General features: G+C 40.5%; 1 protein-coding gene across 1 annotated transcript in view; it reads right to left on the reverse strand.

Moving 5' to 3' along the window:
- TBXAS1 (thromboxane A synthase 1) overlaps nucleotides 1-19447 on the reverse strand; it is a 231720-nt gene that overhangs the window by 162485 nt on the left and 49788 nt on the right. Inside the window, exon 3 of the mRNA XM_059845873.1 lies at nucleotides 12693-12786. Coding sequence (XP_059701856.1) covers nucleotides 12693-12786 — 94 coding nt within the window. The remainder of the gene's footprint in view (nucleotides 1-12692; nucleotides 12787-19447) is intronic.

Raw genomic sequence — 19447 nt, forward strand, 5'->3', positions numbered from 1 at the left:
ATCACATTTCTCAGGGATGCCACTTGTATTCTAAATGGCACCCAATTTCTATCTGGGCACGTGCCACACTGTACAAAACAACCACATCCATTGGGTTGCATGCCTGCCCACCTTGTTTACTTTCATGCTGATTTATAAGCGGTTTTTTTCTGCTGGACAGGGCTTTGACAAGCACACTAGAGACTGTCCTGGTTACAGAAAGGGTGTAGAGTTTCAGCACTGTGTGTGTGTGACCGTGCAGTTATTCCATTGCTGTGAGGAGCTTTCAGCAGCAGAAGTCAGGCACCTTTCTGTTCCCTCCCTTACCAGAAGGAAGGCAGCAAGGGAAGCGGCTTCCCCGGACTTGAATTTCCTCCTGGTGCTAAAACTAGCATGGATACTCATTCAAACAGGCTACTGTCACATGTTCAGCCTTAAAGGACACCATCTGCTAGTGCATCCGCACAGTAAAGTACTGCTTAAGTCACACCTCTCTGTCGAGTATAAGGAAAAGCCTCATTAGTTTCAAACACCGACTGCCTGCTGTCCACCACAATGCCTCAGCACACAACAGCCCAGAAATTCTGCAAAAATAAAAACTCATTTAGCTGGAGTCAGGCAGGGAATATCAGTTTTGGTAACAGGAATGATACAATTACGTTCCTTAGCAATTAGTCTCAGTAAGAGACAGACAGTATCTCTAGCAAATTGTCTGCAGGCCAGATTTTACCAGTCTCATTCATACCAAGCACAGCCTACTAGCAAGACCCCCTTCATCTCAGTGCTGGGGGAATAAGATATTACTTAGCAAAAGTAAAGTATTCGGTGTCAAGCTGAAATGGTTGAGTTTCATCACACTTTGCTCGGTTAAACCCTGTAATTGCTGAGTACCTCTTTCTAGCCAAAAATTACTTTTTTAAAAATTTGATCAAATCATAAAAATTATTATTATTATTACTCCACAACACAGAGGTTGAACTCACACATAGCAGATTCATGAAGTAGCAAAAGACATGGCACTGAGACATCTGCTGGGTGGGGGGAAGTCACATCCGTGCACAGCAGGAATTCTCTTGGAGCTCAGATTTGCCAGCCTACCTGTCCCCAGACACCATATTGATCCAGGAAGATACTGGGATGCTCCTACCTTAACTCCACAATTTCTCCTTCACACACTAGGAACAATTTCTGCACCAAAAGGGCTGTTGAGCACTGAGCATGCTGCCTAGGGAAGCAGTTGAGTCACCATCCCTGGAGGTATTTGAAAGACATGTAGATGAGACACTTAGAGACATGGTTTGGTGGTGGATTTGGCACTGCTGGGTTAATGGCTGGACTGGAGAATCTTTTGCAACCTAAAGGAATCCATGTACAACACAACCTCAGCAGGAACAGAGGAAGGACAGCCTTACACAGGTCCAACCATGCTGCAAAAGGTTCTTGTAAACTGCCTTCTCTACTGCCTCTGCAGCTAAATATAACTGAACCTGAAACACTTGGCCCATGCTTATGCAAAAAGGTGGGTTTGAGATGGGAGGCTGGAGGGGAAGCCTGCACCACACGTTGCAGAGCTCCCTTGCCGGCTCCAGAGCAATGCTGTGCTCTGGGAGACAGGAGCTGTTCAAATGTTTTGACAGAACACGCCGATTCCTCGGGAATGTTTTTATGCTAGTCAATGTGCCAATTCCGCACAGATTTCCAGCAGAAAGCAGGCAGACTGTCTGGGTCTGCTGAATTAAAACTACTTCACCCAGAAAGAAGAAAAAGTTGCATTTTCAGACTATTTTTACTCAATCCATCATTGTATTTGTTTTAGTTTGTCGGATTGTTTTCAATTTTGCCAGCAAATTCCATTTTTTAGCAGGATCGAAAGACCAGCTAAAAGGCATCAAAAACACTGTAGAAAATTAAGCTCAAGCAAAAGACCTCTGAAGACTTTTGAGACATAATTTTGTAGGCAAACAATGCAAAGAGATAAACAGTGAAACCCAGAAATTAACCATGTTCTAACTAGAACTCCTTAGTCTGGTTCTGTGAGAACCCAAAACCTCTATTTTTGCATTTGCGGCTGTCTTTCAAAGGTTTTCTTTTTTCCCTTTGCCTTAGGGAGTTATTTATAGGGCTATTATAATTTGAGGTCTGGTCTTCTCGTGGCAGGTCCTCCATCCAGGAAATGAAATAGCATTAGAAAATGAAATCTCACGTTTATGAGGTCTTAGAGATGGCTCCCTGGGGCATTGGAGAGGAAAAAAAAGAGGTAGGGAAAAATATAAACACAAATATAACTACAAGATACTTGCAAGGTCCCTAATTCTATCTGTGATGAACTTTATGAGACTCTTTATTAAAATAGAGACCTCTGGTATGAGGTCACCAACAACTTTTTTTCCCCAAAACTCTCCCATTTCCCCCTTCTCTGTGATCTAGTGCCTTTTCCACTCCACCTTGGCTGCAAGGTGCTTCTGCCCTAGATTGCCTTCAGAAGTGGAACAAAACTAAGGATAAATCAAGTGCTACCATTCCTCCTTCTGCCTCATCACACACTTTTCACAACGTACCACATGTTGCAGCGTATTACAGATCAAGGCAGATGTGTTCACATCTCTGCAAAAATCATGTATCAATCAGAGATTTCTTATTCATACCCCTTTGTGCTTCTTCTCAGACTACTCTCTAGAGCCACAACATCCCTTACCCTATCTGGGGCTTACCACCTCTCAATATATAGAAATAAAAGTAAATAGAGGCAAGGGAAGACTTTGGGGCTCACCATCCCCTTTCTCTGTGTGTCCAAAGACAGACTTCCCTCAACATCTTTTCAACATCTGTATTTTTACCCCAGTTTACCTCAACAATAACCCTAAAGCAATTAAATCAATTAGGGTACTAGTTAAGTAAGCAAACCAGTACTACTTCTCTTACATTAAGTAGTTTATTAACCGATATCAAAAATGTAAAACGTAAAACTCGACAGAACAGAACAATAAGTTTTCTTTTACTAGTACATAAACACAGGTGTGAAAATTTTCATGGAATTTATTACATAAACCAATCTAATCATTCAAAATCCATTCATAAGAACATAAACCAATTAAAAGAAAATATAACAAATGAAAATTCATGATAGAACATAATTTAATTATCTACTCAATAAATTAAACCTTACACCGTAATACAAAAAAATAGGTGTGTATATATTAATTATCATCATAATTATAACAATGCCTTACCAACTCAAATACATACAAAAGATAATTAACAAAACCATCAAAGGAATACTCTTAATACAAAAATAAGGGGGAGATGTTGGAATCCAAAATGCAGGGAATTCTCAGAACTCTGGGCCTGTAAGCCAAAGCTTAGAATTTAACACAGGATTGATCTGAAACCTTAGAAAAGGTTTCCAGACTTAGGTACTAGAAATGAGAGGGTGGTTTATAGTTTAAAGCAGAAACACATTTTAGAAACTTTAGAGTTTAAGACAGAGACAAAATAAAATATCTCTTTCTTGTTACAAAGATAAACAAGTAGTTTAGAATACAATACTGTAGGTTTGTGTATCATAACATGATTAACTAAGAGGACTTATACTGTAGCATGAGTCCATAAGACAAAATATTTAAGGATTGGATCCTTATTAACAGTGTTTTGTTAGTCAATAAATCCTTAAAAAGTCCTATAACTAGGAGTCTTAGGACCTTCTGAACCAGACAGAAAGCCGAACTCACTCTTCCTATCTAAGCAGAAGAAAAATAAACCACATTATCTAAAAACTCAGATGTCTTGTCTCTAACCCATTCAAAATTCCTTTAACCTCCTCATATTTTCCCTTTTGAATGGAACAGAAAAAACACCATTCAGCAGAAGAATAACAACTATGTTTAAAGTCCCACTCAACTTCGCAGAGAATATTTCAACTCATCATTGCGTGTGACTTCTTATCGCTCCTTTACCCTAACTTTCACTAATCCTACCAGGCATCATCCTGCCTATGAAAGTTAACAGTTTTCTAGACTCAAAGAACCAAAAAAGTGCCATCAGATATAATACAGAAAACCTATGGAAATGCAGCAAATAGCAAAGACTCTTTTGCAATTATCCCAATGTTTATTTCTTGCATACTTTATTATGGAAATACATTGTTGAGAATATTTTGAAACACGTAGCTTAGTTTCTTTATCTCTTGCTTAAAATTTTCAATTTTCTTGTAGTAAGGTAAAATAAGTTACCAATGATCAGCGAGTTGTTTTTGCTATGTGAATATTTAAAACTGTCCTAGTAACTGTCCAAAGAACACCTCACTTTTCCCTCTGCCTTATTATAAATCTCCTAAAATTCATAAATTATGACAAAATTACAAAATCTAAGCAGGAAAAAAGGCTAATAGTTAAAAAACAGAATGAAGAGTTAGAAAGCCCAAGGATGACCCTAGACTATAATTCAATTCACTCATCCATTCATCAGCATTGTATGATGACAAAGACAGAAAGAAAACACAGCAATTAGAAATACATTTCTTTTTAAAGCACACAGGTTTGTTTAGGCTTTCTGTTGATTTTTCTTTTCTAAAAACCAACCAACCAAAAAACCACCCAGCCACAATAAAAACCCAGTCAAGTCTCAAAAAAACCTGATTAGATTCAGACTCTAGTTGATTCTTGTTTCATATTACCATCTAAATTTAGACATGTGCCAAGGCCTCTGAGACTGTGGAGGAACAGATTAACTTTTGAACTTTCTACCTCTCCAATAAAATCAGTCCTTTCTTACTCTTCAGTGTCTTTCTAGGCAACTTGTGATTCTGGATCAAGCTACGGTAATGCTTATAAAAAAAAATTAAAATTCAAAACAAAAAGCTCTCAAAAAAACAGCTTTTCATTTATTTATGAGAATTTAGGAGAACACTGAGCACACAACAGCCAACTCACACCCGTGCCACTTTGCAGCTACTGAAGCGCTCACAGCCCTGCACAGTGCCCACCCTACAAACTCACCCTGTCTTTCCATCACCACATCCATTCAACTACAGGCCACGAGTATGGTCTAATTTCACACTGGGTATCTCCTAGGAAAAGTCATATTTCAACTCTATATCCTGCCTGGGAAGGGAGAAATTGGGAAGAACCCAGGAGGTCATGAGTTATAAAGCTACCAGGTGGTGATGCTATCCAAAGTGAATCACAGGCAACCAGAAGGCAGGCACACAATGAATACCAGGAATTTACCAGCAAATGTTTGAACAGGCAATTCTTCAAAGCCTCCTATTATTCATTTTAATACAAAGCCTTGCAGAAACCAAGCCTAGCTAGATGCAGCAGATCAGACCCACAGCAGCTGTACCTGCCTATTCCCAGAAAGGACAGGGAAGCATTTTGCTTGTCAACCTTTCAGGATGACTTGCTGTACAGAAATCCAGCTTCTTATCTGAAAAGACATGTCATGCTGTAAACATTTCTAGTGGAGCTTGGGTTAGTAGCACTTGTAAGAAAACCCTAATGAAAATAAATTGTTATGTATTTACCCATATGCTGAGGAGCATATGGCTAATGCGTTTAGACACTGCTAATGAAGTTAAGACTCTGCTAAATTTGTTGGCTCATGGATAACAACTGCTCACAATACCCAATCTGAGCCTGCTATAATTTTAGCATTACAACTGATACCTGGCCATTACTACACATACTGGTCTTGCTGACATAGAAGAACTGGATTTCTGGATGTAGCATTCTCCATATGTGATAAGAAGGTGAACAACACAGGATGGTTCCAAACTCCAAACTGATAGGTAATGTGAGCATGTTACAATTCCATGTAAAATAACAGAGTTGCTCTTGTTCATCGTATCCCTGACGCTGTTGCTTTCTTTCCTAATTTCAAGATTTTATCTATTCCAACCCCTCTCCTTCCAGGCCAGTGCAACTACAGGCAAAACTGAAGAGAAGACAGTCACACTCAAGATATAGTCCTGCCTTTTCACATTCACGTGTAAAAGCCCATTGAGTTTACTACAACAGCTATTGGAATCCTCCTGTTCAGACATCCCTCCTTTGCTGCTTGTCAAGATGAAGATCCCTACTTCTTCTGGAGCTCAAGGTGAAGTCCAGTTTGTGACTACACTGGCTCTACCTGTATGCTGCTACCCTTGCAACTGCACATTATCCCATTCTCTCAGCCCAAACACTGTGTAGCTCAGCTGTTTGGGTTCACTGCTGCTGCATGTCAGGCCAGAGCTGGCTTTAATTTAGTAGCACACCCTGCTTCAAGAGCAGGCTGCATAGCAAATTCCAGAGGGGTTATGTGCAACCCTCTGGAATGTGCAAATGATGATGATGAACGTGCAAATATACTCCCCAAAAGACAACACATGGCAAACTTCCCTAGACCATTCTCACGAGCCAGGTGTCATTTTAATGATGCAGACCTCTGCTCTCCCTGATCTTGGGTAGTCATTTGGCAGCTGCCACCAAAAACACATCAGAGGACGGTGGTCAAGAATGGCAGAAGAGAAGTATCCTTCAGTGCTGTTATCTGGGGGACCACCTCACTCAGATACCTTCCTTTGCAGGCCAGAACTCAGGCCTGGCACTAATTCACAGCCCTACTTGCTCTGTGAATATTACAAAAAAACCATATAAATTCCCTCTGGCCTTGGAGCATCTCAGTCCATTCAAGACAGCAGTGATATCAGCTTCCCCAAGTGTAACAGGCCCTAGAGAAGTTGTCCAAAATTGTTTCACCATAACCTGATCAAAAAGCAGACCTATCTATTCCACAATATCATCTTTATCGTATTTCAGGTGGATAAAAGAGGCTCGAGGTGAAGCAAAAGAAAGATTTGCTTGCCCAGAAAATAAGAAAGCTTTGCCCCGGTCAGATTTGCCCAAACACAGAGTCTGAGGAAAGCCAGGAGAATGATCAGGGAGGCTCTTCTCACTCGCTGTGCTGCCACAGAACATCATCCCCTTTCCACTTAAGAGCTACACCAGCTGTCTCAACCATTGCCTCTTCCCCCCCTTGCAGCATTTAAAAAGGCAAGCATGAAGTGTGTCAAAAAGAACAACCAAAGCATAGGTTAAGGGATACCAAAACCAGGATGATGCTCATCAATGAAGTCCACATCTCCTTCTAGGGGCAGCTGCTGAGATCTATGGGAAGCATTCACACAGTCCTGCACATAAATAAATGTTAGAGCTGCTCTAGGAAAAAGCCACACCATTAGCACACCATTCCTTGTAATACAAAAAGGAATTGCTTCTTCCCTCAAAGGAAGAATGGTATAGTCCAGAAGAGCAAAGGCATCTGTCATGACCACTGCCACCTTCATTGCATGGGTCACCATTATTCACCAGTAAAGCAGTGATGATTCATCCCCTTTTTCTATCACATGAAACCTGCCAGTTGCTTTGTGCACCCTGATACTGTCTCAGCATCCATAACTTATTTAAAGTTGATGTCACATTCATAGCAAACACAGTTTGGGAAACACTGCAAGTGCAGAGAAGCCAAGGACATGGTGTCTCTACAGAAGGGTCTCTGAGGTGTACACACTGCTCCCCAGACACAGGCTCACCCTGCTGAGACCCCCACCAGTGCAGGGACAAGCTGGGGTGAGCTACAGCACAGCTCTACCTGATGCTCATCTCAGAAACTGGGATCCAGCGCCTCTGAAAGCTGCAAACAGCATTTAGTCAAGTGGGAGACAGCCAATTGTCTCGATGTCTTGATTTCCTGCTTTAGGTTCCCACAAAGAGACACTGCACCAACTTTGTCAGGTTATCTGACAATGCTAGCATCTGATCAAAGGTAACACAGACTATCACATGAAACTAGGAAAATACACATCTTTAAAGGGGAGAAAGACTGGCTTTATAGATGTAGAAATATACACCTAAACCCACATCTAACCCCAGGTTTTCTGTCATGTTGCAGACAGTGAAATGGCTTGGTTTAGTTCTGCACCACATACATGTTCATGCCTCCCAGTCTAGGGTGGTGGCATTCCCTGGATGTAAGAGAAGACCTGGATCACCCCAAGAGGTCTGTTCTGGCAGTCAGCAGCCCACAGCAGATACACACAGGCATCTGGGGGAGATGGCTGTGGCATCACCAACCGACCTAACCTTTCTGGATCCACACAAACATCTATTAAGTTGCAAAACACACACTCCCTATCTCATTCCTCTGTTGTTTATCTGCACAAAGAAACACAAAACCATATGCAGGCTTTCACTGTCAATGCAAGTCATATTATTCTTGTAATTCAATCCAGGTTCAGAGCCTGAGAGCTTCTTTTCCTCCCTTTCCCCCTTTTTGCTCCCCTCACCATTTGCCTCTCTCCAACCTTCTTTAGGTTTGAATGCTGTGTCATTAAATTCCAGAGCAGTAAACACTGCAGCCTCTGTCTCTAAGCACCCACAGTGCTTTCTAGGCTAAAAATTAAACACTTTTATTTTCCTTTACGTCCAACTTGAAGGATGCTTTTGGCAGATGCGTAGTGAAGAGGAAAAAAAAAATGTTTGGTCACTGCTTCCTCCCTGCACTTCCCCCATTTCCACTCCCACCCATCAGCCATAAAACAACACAACCCAGCCAGATCCCAAACTGAAAGCAAGACAAAGCACCCACACAGCCCCCACTTCCATTCAGCAGAAATGGGCCGCTCCAGGGTAGCCCAGGATCTACAAGTAGGCCAGACTGGAATAAACAGAGTAAACAAAGGGTATCCTGTTCAAGCTGAGAGGGGCTAAAGAGAGGGATGTCCTTCATTAACATGCAAGGCAGGGATGCAAGCACACAGACAGTCAAAAGCATCACTGGAGCTTGCTAGGAGTAATAGGAAGAAAGCAACACATGATCACAGCACTGTAAGGACCCAAAGCACATCACTCAGCTGCACCCAGCAAGGACCAAAACAAGGCAGCAACCCACACACCCACCACCACCCCAAAACATCAGGGGCAGCCCCAGAGCTGCTGCAGCACAGTGTGGCTCTCCAGGAGGCTGAGCAGGGAGCAGAGCACACAGGTACAGTACCAGGCAACCAGGGCCGTGCAAATGTCAGAGCCAGTGACATTTAAAACAGCATAGCTGTCATTTTAGGAAAGGAATGGAAAGGGGGAGAAAAGCACAGCACAGCCATAGCAACAGGTCAAGTGTTTGCCACAGAGAAAGGGTGATGCAGATATGTGGCTTCTCAGTTTTCAGAGCATTTTTCACATAATAAAATCATTAGCCTGGGAATTGATAAAAGAGTTTGTCTTAGTTTTTCTGTAACCTGCTGCTATAAAGCCCATAGAGATCCACATGTGAAAGTCCATGCTGTGTATACCCCTGTGTCAACCATTACACAGCTATCACAAACAACCCTCATGTTTTTCCAGACTCATAGGAAAAATGCAGCACATGAAGAGGTGAGCAAACAGTCAGGAATTTGTAGCAAAACAGCAGCCTGTCGGCTGCAAGTCTGCTCAGTTATTGGAAAAAATTGAACATGCTGTTTTTTTAAGCAGCCTAATTATATTTACTATTACATCAGACTTACCCACCACAAATTGTTCTCATGCAATGAAAAAATTTTTAATCTAATATCTTGGACTCAGATAATTTCCCAGCTGCAGAACTGCAATAATTTCCTATCTTCCCATTGTTGAGATAAGCTGATTAACTTGGATATGTTTTAGTTTCAGAGTGTGACTATCTCCCTTTATTTTACTTGACAGAGAAGGGTGACTTACAGTAAAATAACTTTGTTTTCCGCAAGCCAGCTCTTAAACTCTCCTTTTCTGTGATGGAGATATGTCTTTGCTGTTGCATTTTCCTTAGCCTCTTTACTTTCCACACTTCCTCTTTCCTCTCCCAGAGACACTACATTAACAGCTACTATTATTTTACTCAAAGAAAATACACTGTTCAAGAAATCTCTGAAATAATCATTAAAAACAAATAAAAATCTCATTAACAAAATATTTGCTTGTTTAGAATACCTTTGAAAGTTTATTAAATACCCCACAACCCAGCACTACTGGTAAAATCCTGCTTGCACTGTTCCTTTGTCTTCAGGCACATTTAAAGAAGAAGAATTGCAAAAAAAGGATGAGGCCTGAAGCTCTGATTACATGCACAGTGCAGCAAAACAGGAAACTCCATTTATTTCAGTAAAAGTGATTTACACCCAAGTAAAGGGGAAGACAAGCAAACCCTTGAATTTATACCATTACAAATTGTAAAATACTGCTTACACAATCTTGGTGATATTTCTTGACATTTAATGTTTTTTCCTAAATTCCCAGGTCATAGATTTACTCTATTATGTCAAAGGGACTTCCACTCCTGCTTTATTTCTTTTCTTTGCATTTCCAGCAAGCATTCTAGGAGAAAAGCCTGAATCCATAAGATGATGACACTTTTTGGACTGCAAGGCTGCATGTGTTGAAGCTTCTTGATTTCCTTTTATCTTCCATATCTCACTTGTGTTCAGGGCTTTTCAACCTGTGTTAATTTGCAGACCAAATTCAACACTGGAAATGCATGAATTACACATATGCAGATTCCCATACGGCACAAATCAATTCATTCCTCTTAGTCACCATTCATTAATTCCTTTGAAATAAGTGTTCATAGTTGAAAAGCACTAGTTTGATGATTTAATGGGAGTGTGGCTCATGTGTTTTTCCTGCACAAGATTAGTAATACTACGAAAGAGCCAGCCTTGTTTAAAAGGGAGTCTCTCCAAACAGCTATTTTGGTGGAAAGAGAATGGTTGCATAAATATGGACGGGCAAGAACTTATTATATGGAGCAACAGAAAAAAAAAATAAACTTTTTTTTTTTAATAGGAAGTAAAAAGGTATATAAAGTAAACCCAACCCAAACAAGCTGCTACTCAGGCACAGTGTCCTTCACACCCAAGCCCTTAAAACCATCCCTATTTCCATTAAGGAGATGGGCAAGCCCTGGTTCTCACCTGGGGGAAAGAGAAAGTGGACAATGTCCTCTACTGACTGCAGTGAGGACGCTTGTGTCCCTGAGAATGCTCTCATAGACAAAAGCCTGCAGGATAAAAGCAAGGCTCCCATTACTGGCTCATTGCTATGGGCACTATTCTAGGAAAGCAGCCCCAGGAGCAGATCCATTAAAAATGGCAAAATACACGAGAGGAGGAAGAAAAATTACCAAGAGCCTGGGCTCCTCCGTGCCTGTTCCTACTGGCAGTGATAGCATGGTAGAGAAGGTGGGTGGTGAAGTGCCAGAGTGCTGGACATGCAGCCTGGCAGTGCTTGTGGCTTTGCACCACTCGGCTCCATTTCAAAACAGTCATTTCTTGGTATCCCAAGATACAATTTCTCAGCTACCTATAATTTATTTTTCTTCCTAAAAAGTAGTAAAATCAAGGTTAACTTAAATCAGGCTAATGCAAAAAAGTTAACTTAATGAATGCTATACTAGTAATGAAATTTGCCTAAGAGATCATGTGATCATTTTGGGTAATTTCTCAAAACCTTTACACTTCTATGCTGGTACAGGGCATGCCTATCTAAAAAATATCAAAATAACTCAGTCTCTAGCACCTTTACCTAACAGCAAGTGTCAGCAGGTAACTAATGACATCTGGATTTCACCATAAGGAGCTACAGAATGAGTGGCTTTCTGCCACCCAGCTGAACTGAAACCCAAGGAGTGAAGGTGAACAGGTCAGCATCCCATACCACCAGAATCCCTTGTAAGTTAAAGTCACCCTGCCAATTCCAGTTCAAATTAATCTAGAGTGGATTAAGTCTACCATTTATGCTATTTTCTAAATGAAATCAGATGTACATGTAAAACTGGTATTTAAAAGGGTTTTACCTAATAATGAGTCAGGTATTGACAGAACAATTGCCATGAAGATCAAGGTAAGAGGCAATATATTCTCATTAATAATTTAAATCTCAGCATGGATATCGATGACCATGCACTTAACAGGGAAAACTGGGCAGCAGCTGGAGCTGGCCCAGATTTCCTGAAAAGTTGCTGGGCTGCAACAGAGGCACACTGCAGAGATTTTACTGTAAGATCCAGCCAGAGAAATGGCAGCTCCTCATTATTAAGGTATCTTGGACCCTCAGCAATACCAAAATGGAACAAGGAACAAAACACAGCATTAGCAATCTATTGAAAGAGGATGGGTGAGAAAAATAAGGGGATAAAATCTGGAAGCAGAATGCCAACACTTCCTCTTCCTCATAGCCTTAGTATTTGCAGCACAGAGCAACAACATTCAGCAGTACCTAATTCCAATTACTGCTTGGGAGCAAGAAACATTAAAGGCTTTAAAATAAATGTGTACAATCGGCAAAAGTGCAAACAAACAGAAAGGTTGTAGGAGCCAAAACCACTCAGAACAAACCAGTTGGGGCTAGTTAACATAATCTGCTCTTTTCACATAACTAAGTTTGTTTCACTGAGGGCATGAACTTTCCTGGAAAACCTCAAGTAATTAACTGCAGGAGCTTACACATTTTCTTTCCCTCAAGTTTACTTTACCCTGGAATTAGAGCTGCTTACAGACAACAGCTCCTACCAATTCATGCAAAAAGCTGAGTTTTGCTTGTTCTTTCCAGAGGGACATGCCTGAAGAGGTGGTGCCTATGAACTGTAGGATTCCCTTCAGTTCCTCCTGCCTCCTATCCACTCTTCCCATCACTTTGATTGATACAAAGAAAAACATATCCTACCTCATGGAAAAAGAGCAGGTTTCCAATGAAGGGAAGAGGTGGAGGATGTCGGATCCCTACTCTGCTTAGTTTGGAGAATGCAGATGTGGAGTACCTGGAAAAAGATAAGGTAGTAAGTTAGTTTTGGATCTTGTCACAATAGGACTTGCCACAGTAACTAGTTCAGATGACTTCCTGGATTCAGGGAGGGAAGGGAAGCTTTCTGTGTTGGTCAGAGAGAACTGCCAATGCAATGACATTGCTTGGCAGCTCCTCAGGTCACAAAAGTAAATGCAATACACTGGTGCTTCAGAGAGGGCAAAAGGACCAAGGGACTCAAACACAAGCCTGCAAAATTGAGCAGTGGAATGAGAGAGCTGCTCCTCTTCCCACCGAGGGTCTTGTAAGTCAGAAGTCACTCTCCAAAGCTACACAAGGCTACAAATGAGATCAAAAGAAGCATTTGGGCCTGACTTCTGTGGCACTGTTGGGAAAGGAAAAAGACAGATTTTCAGATTATTTTCTTCTTCCATCACTTCTACCTATACAGATCACAGAACAAAAATTCAAACCAGTCTCAGTTGTCCATGAGCCAAGACATTGTCAGTATGTTCAAGTCAAGCCTAGTATTTGGGCCAGATATGCTGATTAAGTGATTTTTTTAGAGCTGCCAGTCAGCAAATTAAAGAAATATTAAAAAATAAGAGGGAACAAAATCCAGACTGAAAAGATTCATGCATTCCTTGTTACAGATGAAACTGTGGCATGTTGACAGGGACAATACTGGAAAACAGAGAAAAAGAAAATCCCAACCCCAGAGCCTTTTTCCTCCCCTCCCCCTTTCATAATACAAACAATGGATTTAAGTCAATGGACTTCAATTAGTGAAACCTGAAAGAGCAGGAGCGAGCAGCAGCAGCTTTGATTACCCCAAGACACAACTTTCATTGTGCAGTTCTGTTTGCTGAGATTTCCTGCAGCACAGTACCTATTTTCTTAATGGATTTTCTTTTGTGAAGGTATTTTACAAAAATCATAATCAGGAGATAGAGGTTTAATAATTTTTAAATAGCAACCATTTTCTTTTTTTAATGGGGCAGTACAAACCTTCACAAACACAAACCCTCTCACAAACCCAACAGAAATTATGTGTATTCAGTCTATGCAAGGACACTGTGTCGAGTATGACAAGGTATCATGGAGTAAAGGCACAGAAGTCAACATTTATTACACATTTTATATATATTATTGATTTCTTGGCTACTTAACTGCTTTAAAAAATATGAGATTTTCCTCAGCTAATACTCTTGGGAAAAGAAATGTTTTAACTTTAAAATGACGAAACAGCCTACATGATACATTTTCATCCCCAAAGAGAGTATTTTTTTTTGCTGCTGCTGCTGTTTGAAATTTTCCTGAAGTGTCTTTGTGTCATGGCAAAGTCCTCATCTTCAGTATGTAAACAGTGAAAAAGATTAAAATCCCTGTCATTGAAAACCTGTCAATTTTGCATTTTTCTGTCCTGATGTTTTCAGTGTAAAATACACAGCAGATCACAAAACACCAGGCTGGGCTACAGTTAACTGCTCATTTCACCACACACCAGACGGTCTGTAGACTCCTGGTTTTCATGTTCAGCAAAGTGAAGAGTGACTGCAACAGAGGCTTACACTAGAAAAAGTAAATGATGTGATCCCTAAATATTTTAAAAGAAAAAAATATAATGAGTACCGTTTCACAAGGCAAGAAACACAGAAACTGTGAAGACTATTTATACTTAGATGAACAGTTCATCATTGTCAGCTTCTGAACATTACTGGCAGCTTCATACAGCTGAGGATTTGCTTCCCTTTTCCTCCCCTCCTAATGTGGTTTTCTCCACTGCTTTTTATTCAGTTTCATTTGAAGTAGGTTTTCGAAAGGTAGGGAACAGCAGTTTACAATGAGATGGGAGAGAGAAGCAGTGTTGTCAAGTCACAGACTGAAATGTAACAACAAAAGCATGAAGCCAGCAGGAGAAAAAAAGAATCTCATCAATAAACACACCTAGCTCTACTCTATGATTTTACTAGATTTCTGGTGTTGTTGAAACACCTGATGCTTTACAGAAAATAAAACAGTATGCAAGTGACCAAAGTCTGACGGGGCAGCACGGACAAAGGAAGGATCTTACACTGCACACGTAGCCTTAACTTGGACCATTTCTAATGCAACAGCTTACTTTCTGCAGCCTTAAATATTAAAAGCTTCCCCCCATCTCTGTAATATTTCTGCTCATTCTCGGTATTTCGGGTGGGGGGGGGGGGGGGGGGGGAGAGGCAAGAGTGGCCTATGGACTTCTTTTAAAAAAGAAGAAAAATTTTCCTGTATAGCATGCAGTGAACACCAGCAATACATGAACCTGACAGCTTCATGGCACAAACCTCTGCCTTTTGAGCCAGAAGAGGCTGATAACTCAAACAAGCCAATTTATGTAATTTGGTCACTCAGCACCTCCATGACACACCCTTGGCCAGTAACACAGAGCTGCATCCTAAGGGCACTGGGAAAACAGTGTCCAGGTTTTGCTGTTGGGATGGGAAGGTGGGCTAGAAGCTGGGCAAGTGCAAACAGGCAGGGTGGCCTTGCAGGCAAAGCCATTTGTCTGGAGAAGCTGTACATCTAAATGAAACAGCTCCAGGCCTGCCTTATCACCAGTTATGGCCAGTTCTCACTCTGCCACTTAATACATTTCTACATTGCCACCAAAACTAATCTGGTATCAGGAAACCCCCTGCCGTTGCTGTGGGCACACACTGACAGTGGAAGATCAGCCAGTGGACTAGAAAGGTTAAACCAAATGCAAAATCTAGAAATAGAAGAGATACTAAGAGGTGACCAAGATAACCAAAGATATGGAATCAGTTCTGTACAAGGAATAAGCTAACAGGCCATAATCTTCATCATGGGGGGAAAAGCAACTGATGCAGGTTATGACAAATATATTTATTATCATGGAAGGCTTAAAAAATAAACTAAGAGCTATTACCCCAAAATTTAAAATATAGTATGAAAATCCACAAATGAATATCCAGGTGGCAGGATTAAAAAAGAAGCACTTTTCCAATAAATAAACAGACTATCTATGAAACTCCTTACCACTGATGCTACTACCATCTACTCCACAAGTGTAAAAAGCTTCAAAAGGTGATAGAATAAACTAATGGGGGATGGAGGGAGGCAATCCACAGACACTTTAAGCTAGTAAATTTAACAAATGTAAGAGAAATACAAGGAAAACATTAAAGGAAAGGGAAGAAAATTAATAATCTTTATTTTCTTATTCAGGGAACTAGCCTGTAAGCTTCTAATTGCATAATAAGAGATTAGACTTTTATAAAACCTAAAAGATAAAACCCCAGACACTTCAGCTTTCTTAGGAGGAGGAGAGGAATGAGTCTATGCAAAGTGAGGGGCATGAAAAGGATAAAACTCTGATGGCAGCAACATTTACTGGACAATCTAGTGCATTCTCACTCAAAAGAGAAACATACCCTAACATTTACACAAGTACAGCTTCCTGCACAACACAATTTTAAAGCTTAGCATTATATTTTGAATTAAGGGACAAGACATCAAAAAGAATCAGAGGAACATCAGCAATGAAGTAGATAAATAAACAATTCAGAAACCCTTTAAAGACATTCAAATGGCCTCTGAGAGCAAAATGCTCTCTGTATATATTAAACACAACTGGTAAAAGGAGGTTAACATGCCAAATTCATTCCTGTAGGCCAACATGGCAGATACAAACTCTCTGAAACACTAACTTCTCTCCACAAAACACCATTTAGAAAAAAAAAAAAAAAAAAAAAAAAAAAAAGGAGAGACAGATAAATAATATAAGTTGTGAAGGATATATAACCAACAGAACTAGCCATCTGTCCAGACAGGTCAGTACTGACAGAAAAAGTATTATACCATCTACCATTAAGGGTGATTAATTTGTGTAGCAGACAAGATTACAGAGTTTCCAATTCTGCATCATGGAGTTCAACATCCTGTTGAAATTACCCCAAATTTCTCCCAATACAGAAAGTGCATCATTCCTTCTACATCTAAGTAATACACAACCTAATAATATCTAAAAAGCTATAAACTGGGACACAGAGATGTTATTTAATCTCATTGTTGGGAATTGGGAGCTGCGTTATTTTGCAAGACTGACTGGGAAAACAAAGTATTTTGCTGAGATAATGGAAATCATTCCTGCCAAACGAGAGACAATCGCCATGCATTTTTACCTATTTGCCTCTATTTACGTATTCCCATACCAGATTCCAGCTAACACTGGGATGTATTTTGCTCACAAAGTAGTGATAATGCACAAAATAAAGGTAGCCTCCCCAGCATTACAATGATGGCTTGTGAAAAAATACACAAAATATACAAGTATCCCTGGGAGCCCAGTCTCACCAAAACATCATCCCAAAGCCAGCTACAGACTTTCAGCTCTCAGCTCTCTCTGGGAAATTCTGCATTATGAATACTACAGCAGGGTCACTGGAGAGCTGCCATCACATTACTCTTTTGTCTTGTCTGCTCCTCAGAATATTTAAGATAGAAAATCATTATTGGGTCCCATTCTGACAAAGGAACACACAGAAGACAGGTCTTGCAAGTGGGTGAGTGCTGCAGCCAAAGTGATACCATCCCAGAAGGATACAGCCTGTGCTGATTATTACCTCCACAAAGTGTAGTCACTGAAAGAAAAAAACAAAACCCACAAAATTAAATCAGCTGTCCATCCCCAAAAGACAGTCTCTCAAAAAAAAAAAAAAAAAAAAAAAAAAAAAAAAAAAAAAGAAGAGAGAAAAATGAGGAAGGTAAATCCCTCTTCTTTGGTCAACACAGGCTGGTAAATTGCCCTTTACTGTCAGCCAGCAGTACCTCTGGTGGAAAAGGAGAGATTTGCTGAACAAAAATACACTTGGAGGTGTAGAATATCAAACTCAGAGGATGGAATTATTACTATACCTCCAAAAAGAGATACTGAATATCCACAAGTGTACCTCTAAGAATGAACTGAAATTAATCTTCAAGAGACACTTTAGTCAGTTTGGGATAAAGGAAATTTGAGTACTGCGATTTGATTTTCAAGCTCAACAAATCTGTACTTTTTAACCATGAATTTGTAGGCTATAATAACAGTTTCAGGGATAATGAGAACTTCCATGTAACACTTGCTCTCCTTAATCACTTGCATGCACTCACAGAGCCTTAATTTTGACATAATTGCACAAGAAAAAGAAAGACATTGCACACACTTGCACCATCTGCCTCCACATGGGCAGATGTTTTCCAGCTGCAAAACCTAAATGATCATAGGACATTATTTCATTGAAATATTTTCTAATACATCAGGAATAGTGTGCAGAAAAGGCAAGATTATATGCCCAATATTAAATTTATGCCTCATCTATCTGCTAACAATCATCTTTTAATCCATACTGTTCTGGTCTGTCAAGCAATTTCCTTCACATCTCTTAGGAGAACTGATAGTCTCAAGAGATTGGCTGTAATAAGGCTTCAGGTTGCCACAGTGTATTTAAAGTTTTGGGGGTTGCTTTGATTTAAGTTCTAAACAATTAGCAGTGAATCAAGGCCAATTAAATTAAAAAGCCCAGGCAGAAAAAGCAACACTCTTCACCATATTCCAGAGTAGGCCTGCAAGAGACAGATGGTCTGTACAGCAGGTCAATGACAATATTTCATCACCTCTCTCTGAGTGCAACCTCTTCACACTGGGCAGTGACTTTTCCAAATAAAGAGCAAATGAGCAAGAATCATAAATCCACAGCTTCAGCCCTTCTTTGTGGGCTCAACACCTTTAAACAAAACAATGGAGGCCGACAGCAGCAGAGGCTGCTGGCTCCTTAAAGCAATATATAACCTTAGGAAAGGAGGTGGGAGCTCCATCCCACGTGACCACAAAGAGGAGTCTCCTCATCAGGAGGATTGTCCACAGCAGATCTGAGGTCTGATGCATCCATGAGGCCATACCTGACATCTGCAGCAACAGCTGGGTCAGAGCTGGTAGCTAAGCTCAGCTCATGTCCCAGCCCTGCTGCCTTAACCACACACAAAGCTACCCTTTCAATCCCTACGACCACTGGCACCATACTCCTATTAAGGAGTGGTTTCTTCAAGTACTTGTTTATTCAGACTGATATTGTGGGTCATAGAGAAGAAAATGGTACCACCTCAAGGCCATAGATGTTGTTTCAGCCAGGAAGACTGATGCTGGCAAAAACAGGGGCATTGCTAGAAACACGGTGTTCAGAAAATAGTAAAATTTCTTTTTATTTTTTTATTCTCTCCTCAACTAATTACATCTCTTAATTTTGCAAATTGACATCTCAATTAAAAGGACATGAAGTTTCAACCTTATCAGCCTTCCTAATTGCTATGCAAGCTCATTTCCTAGTGATGCATCTCCATTTGCAGAAAACATGGCATCAGTTTTTGCATGCACCTCAGCTGTTCCTACACACCAGGAAGAATTGTATGGATGCAGGAAGAAGTTTCATCTTTAAATTCAGGGAGAAAAGTCTGCTTGGGGGCCTGATCATTCTGGCTTTTCACTGACATAAAGAAGGTACTAATGGGCCACTGGCCCATTATTTCATAGGGCTGAAAAGGGGTTGCAGTGTTGTAGAGGCTGAAGTCCCAAAAAGTGATTTAGCAGCACATCAGGTAGTGGTGTGGGTGCAGGCAAAGCCACATTGCATTCCCTC

The sequence above is a fragment of the Haemorhous mexicanus genome, chromosome 5, assembly GCF_027477595.1.
Source record: "Haemorhous mexicanus isolate bHaeMex1 chromosome 5, bHaeMex1.pri, whole genome shotgun sequence".
In the NCBI taxonomy this organism is placed as follows: Eukaryota; Metazoa; Chordata; class Aves; order Passeriformes; family Fringillidae; genus Haemorhous; species Haemorhous mexicanus.